This window comes from Solanum dulcamara, chromosome 8 (genome assembly GCF_947179165.1).
Source record: "Solanum dulcamara chromosome 8, daSolDulc1.2, whole genome shotgun sequence".
Lineage (NCBI taxonomy): Eukaryota > Viridiplantae > Streptophyta > Magnoliopsida > Solanales > Solanaceae > Solanum > Solanum dulcamara.
In genome coordinates this window covers 17,492,037-17,512,081 of record NC_077244.1, presented here as the reverse complement: position 1 = coordinate 17,512,081, position 20,045 = coordinate 17,492,037, and the positions used below count along the sequence as shown (strand labels likewise).

General features: G+C 36.0%; 1 protein-coding gene across 1 annotated transcript in view; it reads left to right on the top strand.

The window, feature by feature from the left end:
- Positions 1 to 2,659: 2,659 nt before the first annotated feature.
- The window catches only part of LOC129901690 (anaphase-promoting complex subunit 1), a 59,331-nt gene continuing 41,945 nt past the window's right edge, over positions 2,660 to 20,045 (top strand). The window contains exons 1-8 of the mRNA XM_055976946.1: positions 2,660 to 3,456; positions 3,668 to 3,731; positions 9,249 to 9,333; positions 10,631 to 10,911; positions 11,184 to 11,289; positions 11,392 to 11,549; positions 12,468 to 12,655; positions 12,735 to 12,804. Of these exons, the coding sequence (XP_055832921.1) occupies positions 3,236 to 3,456; positions 3,668 to 3,731; positions 9,249 to 9,333; positions 10,631 to 10,911; positions 11,184 to 11,289; positions 11,392 to 11,549; positions 12,468 to 12,655; positions 12,735 to 12,804 (1,173 nt within the window). The 5' untranslated portion in view covers positions 2,660 to 3,235. The remainder of the gene's footprint in view (positions 3,457 to 3,667; positions 3,732 to 9,248; positions 9,334 to 10,630; positions 10,912 to 11,183; positions 11,290 to 11,391; positions 11,550 to 12,467; positions 12,656 to 12,734; positions 12,805 to 20,045) is intronic.

Genomic DNA, 20,045 nt, shown 5'->3' with positions numbered 1-20,045 from the left:
TGCTACTGCATTACCCATTACCATTCCCTTGATAGTTAGCAAATGCTTGTGATATCCACTCCTTTGTGGAGGAGTGGTGCTGACCTCCATCCTTCTTCGACTAAAGTGTAATAGAGTCCTTCATTGTGTCAATAGGTTACTTCTTCTCCTCCACCTTTTTATTGAGTGATAATTTTTTCTAAGTGCCCCCTTCTTCTTATTCCTCCTCTCTATTTGTCTCAGTAAGAGCAGCAAACGAATTATCAATAAATAAAATTTGATGATTAGTACCTTGATTAATCTTATTTTCTCTAGTAAATCTCCTATTAGTGGGATTCCAATAATTTCTAACCACCCTTTTCCTTCTTGTTACTGCTTCTTTGCTTTTATCTTTAGTAATCTCTCCTTGGGGTGTCTCCTTCTCGTTATTCTCAGTAGGTTTCTTTAACTCGGGGTGCATTAATCTGCATTCTTCCTCCACATGGCATTGCACTTTGCAGTTCTTGCAGTACTTAGGCAACATGTCATAGTGCACTTTTACCTATTCCAACCTTGACTCCTTAGTATGCTCATTAATGATCTCCATCTCCAAATACTTAGGGAATTCAAACAAAAGATCAACCTGCACTTTCACCTTAGCACAGCTAGGCCTAATCTTGTTGATGGTTGCCTATCTAAGTGAAGAGATTTGCCTACTGCTGATGCAAGCGAGAATAAAGCTTCTTTCACGAAATAGTTTGGCTTAAGATCAGGAAAGGAGATCTATGCCATTGCCTGAGTCGTTTCTTCGTCCGCCTTAAACTTGGCATCATATATAAGAGACCTCATAGAATATGAGTATCCATCCTTAGCCAATATATAATAAATACTTTTAGACATCAAATTGATGAAGTCCTCCTGTTGCTCAAGACGTATCAGGATGTGTCTGTTTCTCAACAACCCTATTTGGAAATCACCTTTTATGTTATATTGTCTTGGGATTAAAATCGTGAGTTCTTTTAGTTCCGTCCATCCATATGAAAATTTCCCAACCACTGCATATTGGAGATCCTCTATAATGTTCATCCAATCCACTTCCACATTTTTCTTGAAATTCCATTGATATACGATACTTTCTTCACTGGAATAGGCTCCACTCCAGTCACATATAAAGGTTTTTGATTCTGGACTTTGAGAACGTTAGCATGTCTATTGTTAACAGTGTGATTTTGAGTAGGCAAAGGCATAGGCAATACAGTAGACGCGATAGGCAAATTAAGACTAATATTCTTAGGATCTGCAGCCGAAGCTTTGGAGCTTAATGGGGGGAAACATGTATCTTCTAGGAGTTTTGACGGATCAACCCCAATATTAGGTTGACCAGCGGCCATAGTCAACAAATAGGGGTGGCGGCGATAAGGTTTCGGTGACCAACGACGGCGAAAATCTTACCAAAATCAATTATTGGTTCCAAAGTTTCCTATTACTTGGACATTCTTGATATGACACCCCTTAATTTTTTTTAATTAGAGATGTATTTTACTAAACTAACATTATTAATAATGCATTTAAACTTTAAATTTGACTACTACTTTATGCAGTCATTTAATACTAAGGGTAGAAATTAAAAAATTATTAAAATATTCTTTTGATTTCATAAATTCGACAAGTAAATTAAAACAACTATTTTTAGAATGATGGTTAAGTAATATAAACGGCAGGGGTATATTAGGGTCAAGAATGAGGGGGGATTTTGATTTTAAAAGCAAAGGTAGAGAAGTGAAAATAATTTTCACCCAATTATTTTCTTGTTGACTTACCAAAATACTAAAAAATAAAGAAAAAAGGTCAAAAATGCCCTTAAACTATCTGAATTGAACAAAAATGTCATCCGTTAATAATTTGGTCCAAAAATGACCTTGCTGTCAATACTTTGGGTCAAAAATGCCCTTATTGTTATTTAATAGGTCAAAAATGCCATATTGTTATAAAATGAGTTAAAAATGTCCTCTTCCGAATATATATAAAACAAATCTTGTTCCTTATAAAAATATTACTATTAAATAATTTTGTTCTTGTTTTCTTTCTTTTTAAACCACTTTAAGTAATAAAAATGCAAGAAATTATTTTATTCTTCGTAATCTCATTTTATCAATTAAAAAATAATAATTTCATGTACTCTATGTTTTAACAGATAATATATGTCATATATATAAGATCATAATAAATGAATCATCATTTTTTTTTTCAAATAATGATAAAAATAGTTATAATAAAATAAGAAATATTTTTAAATTTCAATTTTTTTTGTAATTGAAGTAGAATAAACATTTGCTAATAATAAAAATATTATTAGAAAAGAAATATGTTCAAAAAATATATAAATAATATATTTATTTGAAAAAAGGCATTTTTGACCTATTAAATAACAATAAAGGCAGTTCTGGACCAAAATATTGACGACAAGAATATTTTTGGACCAAATTATAAACGGAGAATATTTTTATTCATTTCAAATAGTTTAAAAATATTCTTGACCTTTTTTCCAAAAATAAATAAGAAACCTACTTTTTTCTTTCAAAAAAACATTTTCCTTTCATACCAAACACAACCTAAGCACCGGGGTTTAGATGATAAAGAAGAAAAATGATGTTTGAATATAACATTACTCAACTTTTGGGGTGGATTACGTAAATTGAGTCCAAATCAAGTCAACTTTTTTTCGTTTTCGCGGCATTTTGGGTAAAGCAGCGATGAGAGTCCGGGGGACTAGTGAATACTCTATACGAAAAACCCTCAACCCCATGCACTCTGTTTCCTCTAAGGAAATCGCGGCCATCTCTTTACTTTGTACTTAAATCTCATTTCGTCTTCATCTTCATCAAATCACTCCTTAATATTCTTGTCTTAGTGTTGGGAGAGTGTCCAAAAGGAGAATCAAAATTTTGCCTTTTTTCTCCTTTCTCACCTTTTTTTTCTTCTTCTTCTTCTTCTTCTTCTATAACGCGTAATGTATTTTTCTGGTTTTTCAGATTCATAAATCACACTACTGTACCCACTCACTCACTCACTCATCCATTGTTTTTGTTGCCCTTTTTGAACCCCTCTATAATACCCCGCCTCGATTGGGCTTCTAGGGTTTTCACTGTACTTACAAATGGCTTAGCTGGGTATACTCCACCTAAATCTGTCAGACCTGAAGAACCCTTCACTCACAAGCATTTACTCTTTCATCAGGTTTTCTGTCATTCATTCCTAAGGTCATTTGGCTCCGAAAATGTCTATTGGTGCTCGTGAACTTACCATTCTGGGTGACTTCAAGCCTTTCGGCTTATTTGCGGAAGCTCTTGATGGCAAACCCTCCGATACCTGTGTGGATGATTATCTTTACTTCCTCTTCAGTCCAGAAGTGACCAAACAAAGAGATGAAACGGATGAGCTCGATTTGTCAGCTCCAAGTGACCGGAGCGATCACGAGCTTTTTATAAGAGGGAATAGGTATATTTATCCGTTAAGAGCTTCTTTTTTTCTCTCTCAATTAGATATTTACAGGATTTGACTAAAGAAAACCAATATCTCATTCTTTCCTCTTTAATTGCTGTTTAAGTTTACCAAATTGCAATCAAGATAGTCAAAATTCCTAATATCTTGTTCTGCGAATATCAACATGTAAAATTTGGCTTACTTGTATTCCGTAACATGGTTATAGGATTATATGGAGCATAGGTTCGCGAGTCTATAAGAGGTTCACATCACCCTCCACAGTGATAAAGGTAACTCTGCAATCATAAAAACTCACTCTACCATTTCCTAGCTTAGAAAATGGTTTTCAAACATTGAATCAACATCCAGGAAAAAGGTTTTGCTTATGATATCTTGAGTTTACACAGGTTTTTTCACATGCTTTCTTCCTTTGACGTCTTTTTTTCCTTCCATAAATCATGGTAATGGTATGTGCTTTTAAAGTTAGAACTAAAATAGATATACCTAATCTAAAAATATATATTATCCTCATCTCTTTTATGATTGATCCTATTAGAATCCTTGTAGAATTGTATATTTTACAATGTGTGATTTATAGTAGGTAGCTTAATTTACTCCTATTGTAATGGAGTTTTGATTTTCTTTCCTTTTTAAGACATGTAAACGTAGTAATTTAAAATTGAATAATACCAACAACATAGGAAGAGAGAATTTCGAACTCGGAAAAACTTTTCTGGCGATTTTTCTTGTCTGTCCAAACAGATCTCTACTTCCGTAGGTGTTATGATCAAACCAACACCACCATGAGAAGCAGAAGACCTTTGTGACCAAACCCCAATGAGCGCTGTCCTGAACACACCACTCACGTGCCACCATGCGCTGCCAGAAAGTCCTCCAGTTTCGACGAGATCTGCCACGCGTCGACGCGTGAGCACTGTTCTGTCCACCTTCCGTCGAGTTCTTTTTTTCTAGATACACTCGCTTGTTGATTCCGACACTACATATCCAATTTCCATCTCATTCCGATCACTTTCCAGCAATCAAATCTTCTTTTTCTGGCTAGTGCCTAGTTTTTTTTCCTGTTTCCGACTCTCTTGATTTAATCCACATACCATTGGGACACCCTAGTTTATCCAATCTTTAAAGAGGGTATTGGTTTGTCACAATTATCTAATTTAGATTATGAGTCGTGTCAAATGAGAAACACACCAGATCTACATTTTCACGTAGCCTCAATAATCGTGTAGAGTCTCTTTATCATTTAGTTCATTCTCATATTTGGGGTCCTAGTAGAGTTAGTTCCATGGTGGGTTTTAAGTAATTTGTTAGTTTCACATTGATGATTACTCAAGGTGTACTTGGATTTTCTTAATGAAAGACCGTTCTAAATTATTTTCTATATTTCAAACTTTTTGTGTGGAAATATAAAATCAGTTTGGTGTTTCTATTCACACTTTCTATAGTGATAATGTACATGAGTATTTATTATCTCTATTTAAAAAAATTATATCTTCTGAAATTCTTCATTAGACATCTTGTCCTTACACTACACAACCAAATGTGGTAGCAAAAAGGAAAATAAGCATATTGTTGAGACTGCACGCACCCTACTCTTACAAGCAAATGTCCCATTGAATTTTTGGGGGATGCATTACTCACATCTTCTTATCTAATTAATCATATGCCTTCCTCCACTATTCAAAATCAGGTTCCACTCTCTATTATTTTCTCAGTCAATTTTGTTTTCTCTTTCACCATGTGTCTTTGGGTAGAACATGCTTTATCCATATCTTCACTCTAGGAAAAGAAAAATTGGATCCTCATGCTCTTAAGTGTATCTCAATTATTCGAGCTTACAAAAGAGATATCAGTGCTTCTCGCCCAACCTCCAACGAGGCCTTATGTCTGCCGATGTAACTTTCTTTAAAGGTCAACCTTACTTTACCAGTTGATATTAAAAATGTCTTTCTCTATGAGGATCGTGAAGATGAGGTATATATGGAGCAATCATGTAGTTTTTTTAATTAGGGAGAGTTTAGTAACATAGTGCAAACTGCGATGAGATTTGTATGTCCTAAAGAAGTGTCCTCGAGCATGGTTTGACAAATATAGCATGGTTATTCAATAATTTGGCATGGTAGGGAATGAAGTTGATCATTTTTGTGTTTTATCATCACTCTGCTCTAGGTTTGTGCATGTACTTGGTGGTTTACATGGATGACATAGTCATCATTACCAAGTTGAAACCAGTGTTGTCAAAGGCGCACTTGAAGCGCGCTTAAGCCCTGAAGCGAGGTTCAAAATGGTTGAGTACTTCGCCTCGCTTTATGTGCGCTTCAATATCATCTCAAGGTTCTAAGACATATTTTTCCTTGCCAATGAGCCTCTTCTGAAGAGGTGACACTAAACAATTGATATTTCACTTTATTTTAATCTTTTTTCAATTTCTTTGTTCATATATTTGTCATCCATGTTTATAATTATTAGTCTTGGACTAAACATATATTTTCCATTAATGCCCACACTTTATTTGCACTTTACGCTTAATGTCCTAACGGACCTTGGAGTTTTTTTTGCACTTTTTGCCTTTGATAACAATGGTTGAAATGTCACCTCGTTCAACACTTTCAGACAAAGAATCTTGGTCGATTGAGGTACTTCTTGGGCATTGAGGTTGCTGCTCACTCCAAATCAGGAATTGTCATTTCACAAAGGAAGTATGCAACTAATATTTTTGAGGAAATATGGATGACAAATTGTAGGCCTATTGATACTCGCATGGATCCAAATGTTAAGCTCCTACCTGGTTAGGGGGAGCCCATCAGTGATCCCGAAAGAAATAAGAGGCTAGTAGGAAAGTTGAACTACCTCACTTTGACTCGACCTGACATTGCCTTCTCGGTGAGTGTTGTAAGTCAATCCTTGGATTCTCTTTGTGACATTCATTGGAATGCAATTTTTCACATTTTTCGATACATAAAATCTACTCCAAGGAAGACTACTTTATGAAGACCAAGGAGATGAGAAAATTGTTGGATATTCAGATGCAAACTGGGCAAGGTCATTCTTCGACAGACGGTTGGGGGAAGTTTGGTGTCTTGGAAAAGTATGAAACAACATGTGGCTGATAGGTCTGGTGCAAAGGTAGAATCTTGAGCTATGGCAGTGGCAACATGTGAACTAATATAGATTAAGCAATTACTGAAGGAGTTGAAATTTGGAGAAATTAAGGAAATGGGTTGTGTGTGATAATGAGGCTCCTCTTCATATTGCATCGAATCTAGTGTTTCATGAGAGGACCAAACACATAGAGATTGCTTGTCATTTTGTCAGACATAAGGTACTTTCAAGAGATATTGTCATGAGGTTCGTGCGGTCAAATGATCAACTTGCAGGCATATTCACCAAGTCCCTAAAAATGAATATAGGGAGCAAGCTTAATACATATAATTTATATGTGCTAGCTTGAAGGGAGTGTGGAATTTTTGTAGAATTGGATATTCTACAACAACAATATAACTAGTGAAATCCCATAAGTGGGGTTTGAGGAGGGTAGAGTGTACGTAGAACTTATCCCTATCTCGGAGATGTGGAGAGGCTATTTTCGAAGGAACCTTGACTCAAGTACAACAAATCAAAATAGGTATGAAAAGGAAAAATGACTATGGAGAAAACATAAAAACTAATAAGGAAATAGTAACAACACCGCAATAATATGATAATCAGAAAGCAAAAACAATATATGATAATAGACATAAAAGCAAGAAACTATAAGAATAAGGCTGATACTATGATAATCACCACCAAGCCTAAATCCGTCGAAAAGCAAGACAACATTCCATTACCTACTAACATTCTACCTTAATCCACGAACTTCCACACTTTTTCATCTAAGGTCATGTTCTTGGTAAGTTGAAGTTGTGCTATGTCCTGTCTAATAACCCTCACTAATACTTTTTTAACCAACCTCTACCTCTCCTCGTACTCACATCCAACCTCTCGCACTTCCTCACTAGGGTATCTGCGCATCTCCTCTTCACATGCCCAAAGCATCTAAGCCTCGCTTTTCTTATCTTGTCCATCACGAAGGCCACTCCTACCTTGTTTCGGATATCTGCATTTTCTTAGTATGCCACACATCCATCTCAGCATCCTCATTTCCGCAACTTGCATCTTTTGAACATGAGAGGTCTTGAGTGACTAGAACTCTATCCCATACAACAAAGTCGGTCACCACTCTGTAGAACTTACCTTTAAGTTTAGGTGGTATCTTTTTATCGCACAAGACTTCGGAGGCAAGTCGCCACTTCATCCATGCCGCACCAATAGATGTGTGATATCATCGTCAATCTCTTCATTCCCTTTGATTAAAGACCCAAGATACTTGAAACTATCACTTCTGGGAATAGCCGATGTGTAACCTCACTTCCATGTCTGTCTTATGCATTGCATCACTAAATTTGCACTCCAAAATATTCAGTACTGGTCCTCCTCAAGCTGAACTCTTTTGACTATAGATTTAGTCTTCACACCTTATAACCTAGCATTTATTCCGCTGTATGTCTCATCAATTAGTACTAACAATCTCCAAATAACATACGATTGACTGTATATTCTACAATATGTGTAATTATAGTAGGTAACTTGATTAAATCCTATTATAATTAGGTTTTAATTTCCTTTCTTAGGAATTGGTTAACATAGTTATTTAAACACCAATAGCTTGAGGGAATAATCAAGCTTAGTTCTCTCTTATTTTCTCTTATGTTTCACAGCCAATTTCCTCGATTTGTAGGTTGTTGGGTTATCAAAGGAAAAAAGTTTAGATGGCGCGAAGCACAACAAACCATGGGCATAGTTAAGAAATGTGCTAATGATGAAAATATAAAATAGGTTTTTACGGTTGGAAAAAATAACAATTAGCACACAATAATAATTGAACAAAAAAAATTGGAAAAACAACTTTAATCAAGTTAAATCCACGCCAATCATGTCAAAAGCCATTCAGATTTCTGGCTACATGTAAAAAAATGCAGTTTTAATTTTTCAGTGACTAGTTTTTATACAAAATTTCTAATTTTTGTTTGTAATAATAAGGAAAAAATTTATTCATAATGTTTTGTTAACAATTAATATATCATTTCCCAACTACTTTTATTGTTTAGTTGTCACCTCTTTAAAACAGGTTTATGGGTGATGAGGCCCATGCCTTTATGTGAAAGCGCCTCCTAAGCAAAGTGAAATACCCAACCTAGGTCCCACCTTACCTTAGTGGTTAATTGTGTCTCAGCCGAGCGTAAGGAACACTTATCGCTTGATGAATCAGCAAAACTAGCTCATTCATGGCTGGCTTAACTGAAAATCAATTTTGAGCCATGTGAATGAAAATGTATCCATCTCATCTGCAACTATTAATATTCTTACTTTAGATACATTGTCAAATGTGCAATAAATATGTGAATGACTGACTTGCTTAGACTGTTGAGATGAATCTGCGCGATTTGGGTTATAATTAACATTTGCAGCTCTTCTGTATGGCTGATATGTGGATTCACATAAATTTGCATGTCCTTGTAGTATTCTCCAATTTTTATTTTCGTTCATTTCTTGCTCTGGTAGGTCCTCTCCACCCTCCATTTTGTGCTTAGCTTATGGCATATCTCACATATATGGAACTTGATTTACGATTTTCATTACTTACTTATTTTTTGATGATGTTTTTTAATTACCTTTTTTTAATTATTTTTCATGTGCATTCTTTCCAATTTTCTAGACGAATGTATAATAAACTTTTAATGGTATTTTAGGCATGCTGGTGCCGGATGGGCGATACTTCAGACACTGTTCTGTGCATTCTACAGAGTAATAGTTTGTCAATTTATGACACGTCAGGTGATTGAACCAGTTTTACTGCTGCATATTTTATTTTAGTGATGCTTCTTTCAACATATTGAGTAGTCTCATTGTGTATACAAATTTTCCTTGCTGGGTTGTTGTTGTTGTTGTTGTTGTATAAAAATAAAGTTGATTTACTTATCCCCGGAAAACCTTACACCAACTTTTTTCCTTATTTTCCTACCGATTTTTTTATTTTTTTATTTTTTGCTCTTTAGTTAAGGAAATCCATAGATCTTTGGCATTGAAAAAAATTAACATTTGAAATTTATTGAACACCTAGTGTCAATAAGCGACTGGATTGATGTGTTTCGGTGAGGGAATTGATTGATTTGCTCCCTTTTGGAGTCCTCATCATGTTCAAATACCATATGCTTTTACATTTGTACCAGTGTGAGATTTTGTGATAGGAGTTGATAGGCCTGCCTCCTTTTATTATGGGTCATAATTGAAACATAGTGAAATAAATTGGTGGTGGCTCCCTTACAGCCATCTCTTTGGGATGTGTTTACAGGATTATACATAAAGTTGGTTTGGAACTGTAACAGGAACTGGAGTTTACTGCATCAGAGGAGTAGATTTAGTATATAGTTGATATTTGACCCAGTGTTATCAAAAGCAAAAAGTGAAATCAGTTCTAAGGTCCGTTGGGGCTTTAAGCGCAAAGTGCAAATAAAGCTTGAGCTTCAATGAAAAAAGGCGCAGAGGGAGGAAAAAATACAAATATATATATATGTTTAGTCCAAGACTAATAATTATAAGCATGAATGACAAATATATGAACAAAGAAATTGAAACAAATTATGATTAAGTGAAGCATCAATTGTTGTTGCCTCTTCAGAAGAGGCTCACTGGCAAGGAAAAAGTATATCTTAATACCTTGATGACGACATGGAAGCGCACATTAAGCAAGGTGAAGCGCTCAACATGTTTTGAGCCTCGCTTCAGGGCTTAACTGCGCTTTTGACAACTCTATTTTGACCTTGTTGGCGAAGCAATTAGTTTTCTTCTCTAAAGTTGTGTAGATACGTCTTTCTGCTTTGGCTTTAATTGAATATAAGGGGAGAATCTGAGACACTGAATGAGGTTTTCTTGGCAGGTTAAAGAATAGCCGAGTACAAAGGAGGCCAAAATGGGCTATATTTCTTCTTTTAGAATTTTCCATTACCAAACCCATGGCAACCTTTTTAGTATTTAATTTTTCCTCTTTTTATCCAATTGCATTCCTGTTGTTTTACCATTGCAATCGGTTGTTAGAGGAAATGTTACAATGGTTGAGTGCTTTGCCTTGTAGGTGAAGTAACATCCGTTCCTCTTCCTCGTAGCATCACCTCCATATGGCCTCTTCCATATGGTTTACTCCTCCAACAGGCACCTGAAGGGAGCTCGCAAGCGCATATCCAGTTTTCGTCTTTGAGCCCACTTTTATGTGCTCGTAATACAATCCGTTCAAAAAGGGATGTTAGTACTCAGCAGAATTACACTGCTGTACATGGTTTAGATTTTACTATCAAGGGAGATGGGTCTTCAATGTCCTCACATCTGATATTAAAGGATCCACTGGAAGAACCTCAGGTATACATGATGCTTTCTTTAGCCCCCCTCTGTATCTATTTGTTTTTATTTGTATTGTTTTATTGTCTATCCTCCCACTTGTGGGATTCCACTGGGTTGTTGTTGTTGTTGTTGTATTGTCTATTATTCTAGTCTGTTTCTGATCTTGGGTTTTGGTAATATTAAACTGTAATCCACTTGTATTTTCCATTTGTCATCTGAAGAGGTAGAATTTTCCTCCCAGTTTTTGATTCGAATTTGATAGTGTACTTCTTTTTTTGTGATTATCATAGCCAACCTATATTGAGGAGAGGGGGAAATTGAACCTTAACAAAGAAGTTGATGAAAGGACCATTTGGACTGGAGATTGTGTCCCCCTGATGGCGTCATACAATAAAGGTTTTTCCTATTTATTTTCAATCAAATGTTAGATTGTCCCTTCTTCGCTGGTTGACAAAAGAGATAATAGAGTGCATTCGTTGTCACTGAATTACTATGCAGCCAAGATTCAGCATTCTTTATGGGTTGTTGAAACGATCAACTCTAACATTGAAATGGGAAATTCTAGATTTCCTGATGTTCCCCTTGGAGTGCTAGCGAAGCAATTTTCATTCCGGAGGATATGGCAAGGAAAGGGTTCACAAACAGCTGCTAGTAAGGTGTTGATTATTATGGATTCTTTTGTTGCTTGATGAAAAGAACGTCATGCTTCTTGCTATACTATCATATTTGGGAAATGAATTTAGTGAACCATGCATCTTCATTTTATAGTTCCAATTTGTGCTAAATAATATGTTTTCAGAATACTGGACTTTGAAGGTCCACAGTGAATCATAGTGATCTAATCTGGAGTTCTAGTTATAATGCTAAGAACCTCAGCATCAGGTTATCAAGAAGTGGCCACAATCTAGTGTTATAATCTTATGATACCTATTCTGATTTTATATGATTATTATTAGAAAGCTACTAGATAGTGGCGACTTCTACTACTACAATTTTTGACTTATGCATCAAACTTATATTGATAAGGGTAAATTTTTACGTTGAACAGATGGAAGCTTTGTAAACGATTATCGAGTGTCGTAGTTTGGCATATCATTCTGAACTTATAAAAAGGTCATTGGTGTCTAATTAGAAATTACTGTAGGTTTGATGAAAACCTAGTTTGTTAAGAAATGTCATGGGGCCTGGTCCTGGCCAGGGAAACTTCTAAACAAGTGAAATGTTGGTATTCAAAATTCTTAGTGGAGTTGTTGAAAACTAGTCGATAGCCTGTACTGTTTGTCACTAAACCGATGTAATGGACTTTTCCCTTAGCGACATCAAACCAGCCTTAGCTTAGTGCAATCTCAATTTTCACTATTCTGCTTGATGGGGCATTACTCTCCAAGATGAGCACATTCAGATTTTTCTTCCTAGTGTCCTTACTCTGGTTGTACATAGCATAATAATATAGGTGAACTACAGTATTCAGGCGTCTACCTTCCAAGTTTATAATCATATCTCCATGAATGATTTCATATATCTTTGTCCTTATAGATGTGCTTGTCGTTTAGAGCGTCATGTAATTCTCTCAGGTGTTTCTAGCAACTGATGATGATGCATCACCCATTATTTGCTTTCTACTCCAAGAGCAAAAAAAACTGTTGTCTCTGCGGCTTCAGACTGTAGAAATAAATACTGAAGTTATCTATGACATTAAGCCTGACATGAGTTGGAGCATACCAGCAGTTGCTGCAGCACCAGTTGTTGTTACTCGGCCAGGGTTAGTTTTTACTATATATTTTGGTTTTCTGTAGCCATGTTACTACTTTTGTGTCTTGACTGCCAATTCTAATCTTCAGAGTTAAAGTGGGGGGACTTCCATTTGTGGATATTGTTGTGCTGACATCAGAAAACACTCTTCTTCTATATGTAAGTTCTATGGTTAACTTGCATAACTTGACTTGCTAGTAGAAGACAAATTCTATGCAATGATTTGCATTCCTCTTGTCTTCCCTGTCAAGGTGGAGGACTTCCATTTGATGCATCCTAGAATATTTGCATCAGGAATATGTCTACCCTCTGTGTTCACTTTGCTTCTGGCTGAAGATATTGGTGACTCTACTTTGCAAAAGTTATTTCTTTGTGTGCTAAATGCTAATGTTCTGTTATCTTCTCCACACAAGTTCTTCGGCTAAAAGGTTAATCTTTTACGGGATTTGGTATGTTTGCAGCAAACAATGTTTTGCTCTCTAAACTCCTTTTTTCCTTTTTAATTTTTTTGTATGAATTGTTGTTAGGAACTGTGTAGCTTTTTTGATTTCTTTCTTATTTACAATTGGTATAAATTAATAATAATGTTCATCACTTGTGATAAAGAATTAAGATTAGATGGGACAGATGGATAACTAGAAATTAGTGAAGGAGAATATGTGAATAATCTCTGTTGTCAAATACACTACAAGAGGTCATACAAGTAAAAACAACAACAACAACAACATACCTAGTGAAATCCCACAAGTGGGGTCTGAGAGGGTAGAATGCACGCCGACCTTACCATTGCCTCGTGTAGGTAGAGAAACTGTTTTCGAAACACCCTTGGCTCAAGTGCAGCAAATCCAGATACAAAGAAGAAGGAGACAACTAAGAAAATATAGCAAATAACAAAGAAACAGTGCAAAGTCTTTTAGAAGGGAGCAAGAACAACAAAATAGTGCGATAATCGAAATGTAATAAACAACATATTAGGATAGATTATTGAAAACAATAATAAACAATGATGAATATCAAAAACAAGAACTATAGTAATGCAACTAGTACAATGGCAAACACCAACTACCCTAAGCAAGATGACACTACACTACCTGCTAACCTTCTATCTTAATATGTGTCCTCTACACCCTCCTATGTAAGGTCATGCCTGAAGTTGCATCATATCTTGTCTTATCACATCTCTCCAATACTTTCTCGAACTACCTCTACCTCTCGTCGTACTCTCTATAACCAACCTTCTCACCTACTCACTGGTGCATCCACGCATCTCCTCTTCACATGTCCAAACCATCTCAATCTCGCTTCTCTCATTTTGTCCATCACGGAGGCCACTCCCACCTTATTTCGAGTATCCTCATTTCTAATCTTATCTCTCCTAGTGTGATCACATATCCACCTCAGCATCCTTATTTTCGCAACATGCATTTTTTAAACATGAGAGTTTTTGACTTTCCAACACTATGCCCCATACAACAATGTCTATCTAACCATTACTCTATAGAACTTACCTTTGAGTTTCGGTGGTATCATTTTATCACACAAGACTCTAGAGGCAAGCCTCCACTTCATCCACGCCGCACTAATACGATGTGTGATATCTTCGTCGATGTCCTCACTCCCCTAGATTATAGACCCAATGTACTTGAATCTGTCTCTCTTAGGGATGTCTCGTTTGTCAAGCCTCACTTCCAAGCCTACCTCATGCATCACATCACTGAATTCACACTCCACATAATCTATCTTGGTCAACTCAACCTGAACCCGTAAGTCTCCAAAGTTTGTCTCCACACCTCTAACTTAACATTAACTCCATTGCGCATCTCATCAATCAATACTATGCCATCCGTAAATAATGTACACTTAGGCACATCATCTTGAATGTCTTGTGTCAATTTATCCATCACCAAGGCATGTAGAAGCAGACAAAGAGTTGATCCCTGATGTAACCCCATCTCTTTCGGGAAGTGCCCCAAGTCTGTTCCCACAGTTCTTACTCACTTTTTAGCTCCTTTATACATGTCCTTTAGCTCCCTAATATATGCCATCAATGCACCTCTTGCTTCCAAGCATCGCCACAAGAGTTCCCTCGAGACCTTGTCGTAGGTCTTCTTAAAGTCAATGAACAACATATGCAAGTCTTTTTTAACCGATACTTCTCCATCAATCTCCTCACAAGAGGGATGGCTTCTGTGGTTGATTGCCTTGACATGAATCCAAACTGATTCTCGTAAATAGACACACCCCTCCTCACCTTCATCTCCACCACTCTCTCCAAAACTTTCATAGTGTGGCTTACCAACTTAATACCCCTATAGTTGTTGCAATTTTGGATATCACTTTTGTTCTTGTACAACGGAACAATTGTACTCCACCTGCTCTATTCGTGCTCTGCCAAAACACCACCGAGATCTCATTTGGTCCTGTTGCTTTTCCTCTGCTCATCCTACTAATAGAACGCTTCACCTCCTCAACTTAATACACCTACAATACCCAAAATCCCGATGTCTCTCCGAGTGTTCCGACTCACCTAACACAATGTTTCTATCCTCTTCTTCGTTCAATAGTTTGTGGAAATACGCTTGCCGTCTTTGCTTAATGAGGGTCTCCTTAGCCAACACCTCGCCTTTTTCATCTTTGATGCATTTCACTTGATTCAAGTCTTGGGCCTTCCTCTCTCTCGCCTTCGTGAGCCTGTGCAACTTCTTATCTCTGGCCTTGTCCCCTAGTTCAATATATAGTCTTTCTAAAAGCTGCCATCTTAGTTGCTGTAAGCGCTAGCTTAGCCTCCGTCCTTGCCGCCTTATAAATTTCCCTGTTCCCTCGCTTCTCGTCCTCGATCGTGCAATCCACCCACTGTTCATACGCAACCTCCCCGATCACACGAGATTGGGCAGGTGTCAAACCACCCCATTTTGTCCTACGCCAGACATATAAATTCTTCTTCCTCCTCCCTCGCTTGATCTCCAAGTCTATCACCAAACGCCTATGCTGAGTAGTAAGATTCTCATTCAGGATAACCTTGCGATTTTTACAAAGGCTTCTATCGCCTTTCCTCAAATATATGTAATCTATTTGAGTTTTAGCCATCACATTCCGGAAGGTAATCAAGTGATCATCCTTCTTTGAAAAGCACGAGTTAGCTATCACCAACTCAAAAACTCTAGCAAAATCCAAGAGCAATGATCCACCACTATTTCTAACCCCAAATTCACTGCCGCCATGCACATCGTCAAAACCACTAAAAGTTGCCCTATTGTGGCCATTAAAATATCAACCAATGAAGACCTTCTCGATGCTCGAAATACCTCCCAAAACCGCATAAATTCCTCTTAAAAATGCTTCTTGACCTCCTCATCTAAGCTTGAATGCGGAGCATATGCACTAAAGACGTTCAAAGTTAACCCTCCAATGACTAGCGTGATCCCCAACAACCTATTGTTAACCCTACGAACATCTATCACTTGCTCCCTTAGGTCTCAATCTACTAGAATGCCTACGCCATTCTTGTTCCCCGGACTTTCTGAGTACCAAAGTTTGAACCTGTCCACGTTCCGAGCCTTAGAACCTACCCATCTGGTCTCCTGAATGGAGGCTATTTTAATCTCCCTTTTCTTAAGAATCTTAACCAACTCAATGGACTTTCCAGACAAAGTCTCTATGTTTCATGACCCTACTCTCAGCATGACAGCCCCCTTAACCCCATAGCCACCCTTACCTCTCACCTCCAACCCCAAGGACAAGACCCTAGTCGACCATTTTTCACTAGGGCCACTAAGGCCTCATTTGTTTGCACTTAATGGAGGTCTGAATCTAAATCATTCAGATTCAGCCCATTAAGTGCGTTTGTTTTTTAGGTCTGAATCTAAACCATTCAGATTCAGCCCATTAAGTCCATTTGTTTCTTTTTTTAAAAAGCCTCTTAATGGATCTGAAAAGATCTGAATGAATCAGATCTGTAGGAGAGTCTTAACAACATTCAGACTTATCTGCTCTTTACATGACTTTGCTCTCATTGCTACAAACTTTCTTCCTCTCTTTTCTCAATCAAACACCAAGTTTTCCTCTTGAACCGGTAAGTTTTCATAATCTTTACAAATATTTTTTTGATCTTAACAATTTTTATGGGGTGTATTGATATTTGTCAAGAACTCTTGTTGTAATAATATTTTTGGTGTATTGATGTTTATCAAGTTTCTGAGTGAAAATATTAGCTATGATTAAAAACAATAACTATGTATATACATATTTGAGGTTTTTTATTAGAATTTGATCTTAGGCCATTAATTTTATTGATACTCTTTGATCAGCTAATTCACTTGTGAGATTACGCTAGATATATTATTGTTGTTGAACTATGTACATACTTGAGGTGTTTTATTAAAAATTTGATTTAGGCCACTAATTTTATGGAGACTTTAAATGATCACACCCTTTGTGAGATTACACTAGTAGATATATTATTATTGTTGAACTATGTATATACTTGACACCTTTTATTAGAATTTTATTTTAGGCTACTAATTTTATTGATCTCCCAATATATGTGAATCAAATAGTAAAAAGAATAAATATCAAAACATACTACAACTAGATTAGTTTTTGCTTCTATATTCTAAATATGATGATTTTTTTCTTCGTTTTTGATCTTTTTAATCATCTTGATTGCCTCTGTTTAGTTATTTGTTGTTGCATTTGTTCATATGTTATATTTGTTATGTTTTATATTTTAGCTATGCAATAATCTAATGAAAATTCAAAGAGTAATTTGGAGGTAGATAAGACTTTTTTAGAAAATTGTATTCTAAGAAATATCCTTAAAGGGGAGACTTGGAAGTAGTTTGAAGCCAAATTCATGGAATAAGGTTAAAATAGCTATGGAAACCTCTATTGTTACCCAAAACAGATGAAGAATCGTTATGATTATCTAAAATAAAAATAACAAGCTTGGTTGCCAATAACTTTATGTATATGATCCAACAACCAATACTATTCTGATGTCTAATAGTGAGTGAGATGAGTACATAAATGTTAATATTATTTAATAAATTTTTTCTTCATTTTGTTGTTAAAAAGGTTTAATTTCATATGCACATTCAGTTATTGAAACAAACAATCTTAATCATTCAGTGTTCAGATCTAGAATCCACGTTTTAATATTCAGATGTGTATTCAAATCTAGACAATTAAATCTTAATGTACATCTTAATATTCAGATACGTATTTAGATTCAGACGTCTAAAACTTAATGGAAACAAATCAGGCCTAAAGCTAGAATAAAAAGCGTAAGTATGAAACTACAGGTAAATACACTAGGGTTTGATAACGAACAAGAAAAATTTACAAGCAGGCAGTAATATAAAAATTTGGACTAAAAACACAAAGAACCCGTTAATACACAAGTAATATATGTACTGATACTACAAAAGAAATCAAGGAAAGACACTGAAATTCGCAGGCTGTCAACAATAAAAATGCACCTAAATTCAGGAAAAGATGCAGGTGAAGATAGGATGAACTAACAGTAAAGGAATCACTACTATGTTCTACAAAGATCAAGATCAAGAGCAAGAGCAAGAGCAAGATGGGGACAAACCTGGTAGCGCTGCAAGGTTTAAAGATAGCAAGAAACTTGAATTTGGATGTCGCCAGAGGTCGCCGGAATCACTACTATCTCTACAAAGATCAATATCAAGAGCAAGAGCAAGATGGGGACAAACTTGGTAGCGCTGCAAGGTTTAAAGATAGCAAGAAACCTAAATTTGGATGTCACCAGAGGTCACCGGAAATCGCCGGAAATAGTTGAAGTTGCCGGCATAAAGGATACATATGAAGGAGCGATTACATGCGTGAGAACATTGAGGAGATAGATATAGGAAAGTTTTCGGTAACCGCAGGTTTACACCAAGGATTTGCCTTGAGCGCTACTTCTTTTCCCTAGTTACAAATGAGCTAACTAATTATAGGTGTATGCTATTTGCAAATGATAGTGTTAATTTATGAAACTCACCAAGGAGTAAACCAAAAGTTAGAATTATGGAAAACGCCTTGTGTTAGATTTTTAGAATAAGTAGAAGTAAGAGAGAACATATGCACTATTAATTTAGCCACTATAAGAAGAATGAAGGTGTAATATCCTGGTGCAGACAATTCAGATTTCTTCGCGCAGTTTTTTCTGTCAATGACATGATAGATTTGATGAAATTTGGTGTCTATATGTTTAATCTTTTAGGAGAATGATGTAACACATGTAATAAAAATAAGATGGTTGGAATGAAGCAATACAACGGGAACCAGAGGCTGATCCAGCATTTGGGGGTTCTGGGTGCCACAAATTTGTAACGTAGATATATTACAATTGACATGGTCCAAATAGGGTATGCATTTAGTCAGTTTGATCTATTTGGGTTTTGATTCAGGTCATTTGTCTTTTCGGTATCTATGGACAATCGATAGAGCAAAAAAGTTCACCTTATAATTATGTAACATTGAGAAAATTATACAATTTCAATTGGAGTATGTTTTTTTGTACAAGAAAAAGGTGCCCGTTATTGATGTATATTTAGAGATTCAAGGCCAAAACTTATGCTAATAAGCACTTTAACATTGAAACAAAAGCAAGTCTAGAGACGCTTTTCAACTTACCATTTTCCATGAAAATTGACTCACTCAAAAGTAAATACAATCATCCTTCTACCAAAAGATCTAACAAAAAAATAAATTTTTATCCTCAAAAACAATAACTTATTGACTCACCCAAAAGTAAATACAATCATCCTTCTACCAAAAGATCTAACAAAAAATAATTTTTTATCCTTGACTAAAACAATAACTTATTCAACGATTTCTAATTTTTTGGTTTCTACAAATAGATTTACTGGAGTTGTGCTATTGGAGATAAAAATTTGTTTTCTATCATCTATTGATAAATCATTGACGGAGTGGAAAAATCATCGAAGGAGTAGAGAGGCGCAACAGACGATTTCCTTTTGAAGAGGAGAGACTAGGCTTGTGGGAAAGAAAATGACCTTCATATGTTTGTGTTTAATCTCAAAGGGAAAATAGGAAAAAAATTAGTAATAAGTTAGTAAAATAAGAGAAATTGACCGTTATATGTTTATGTTTAATCTTAATCATAGTTGTCCTAAATGCAACAAACTAAAGCTTTTATTTATAAGAAAAAGAAGTATGTCCAGCTGGACTCAAACTCTTGCCACCAAGGTGAGCAACTGGACACTTCAACAGTGCCACTTTGAAGGGACTTTGGTTTTTCCGGGTTCCACTTATGCTATTTATACAATTTCTTCTATATATACATATGTGTATGCAATGTTTCGATAAAAGTTTGCAAGTGCCGTGTCACCCCGTCCCTTATACATAGATCCGCCCGACCACCCCTGATG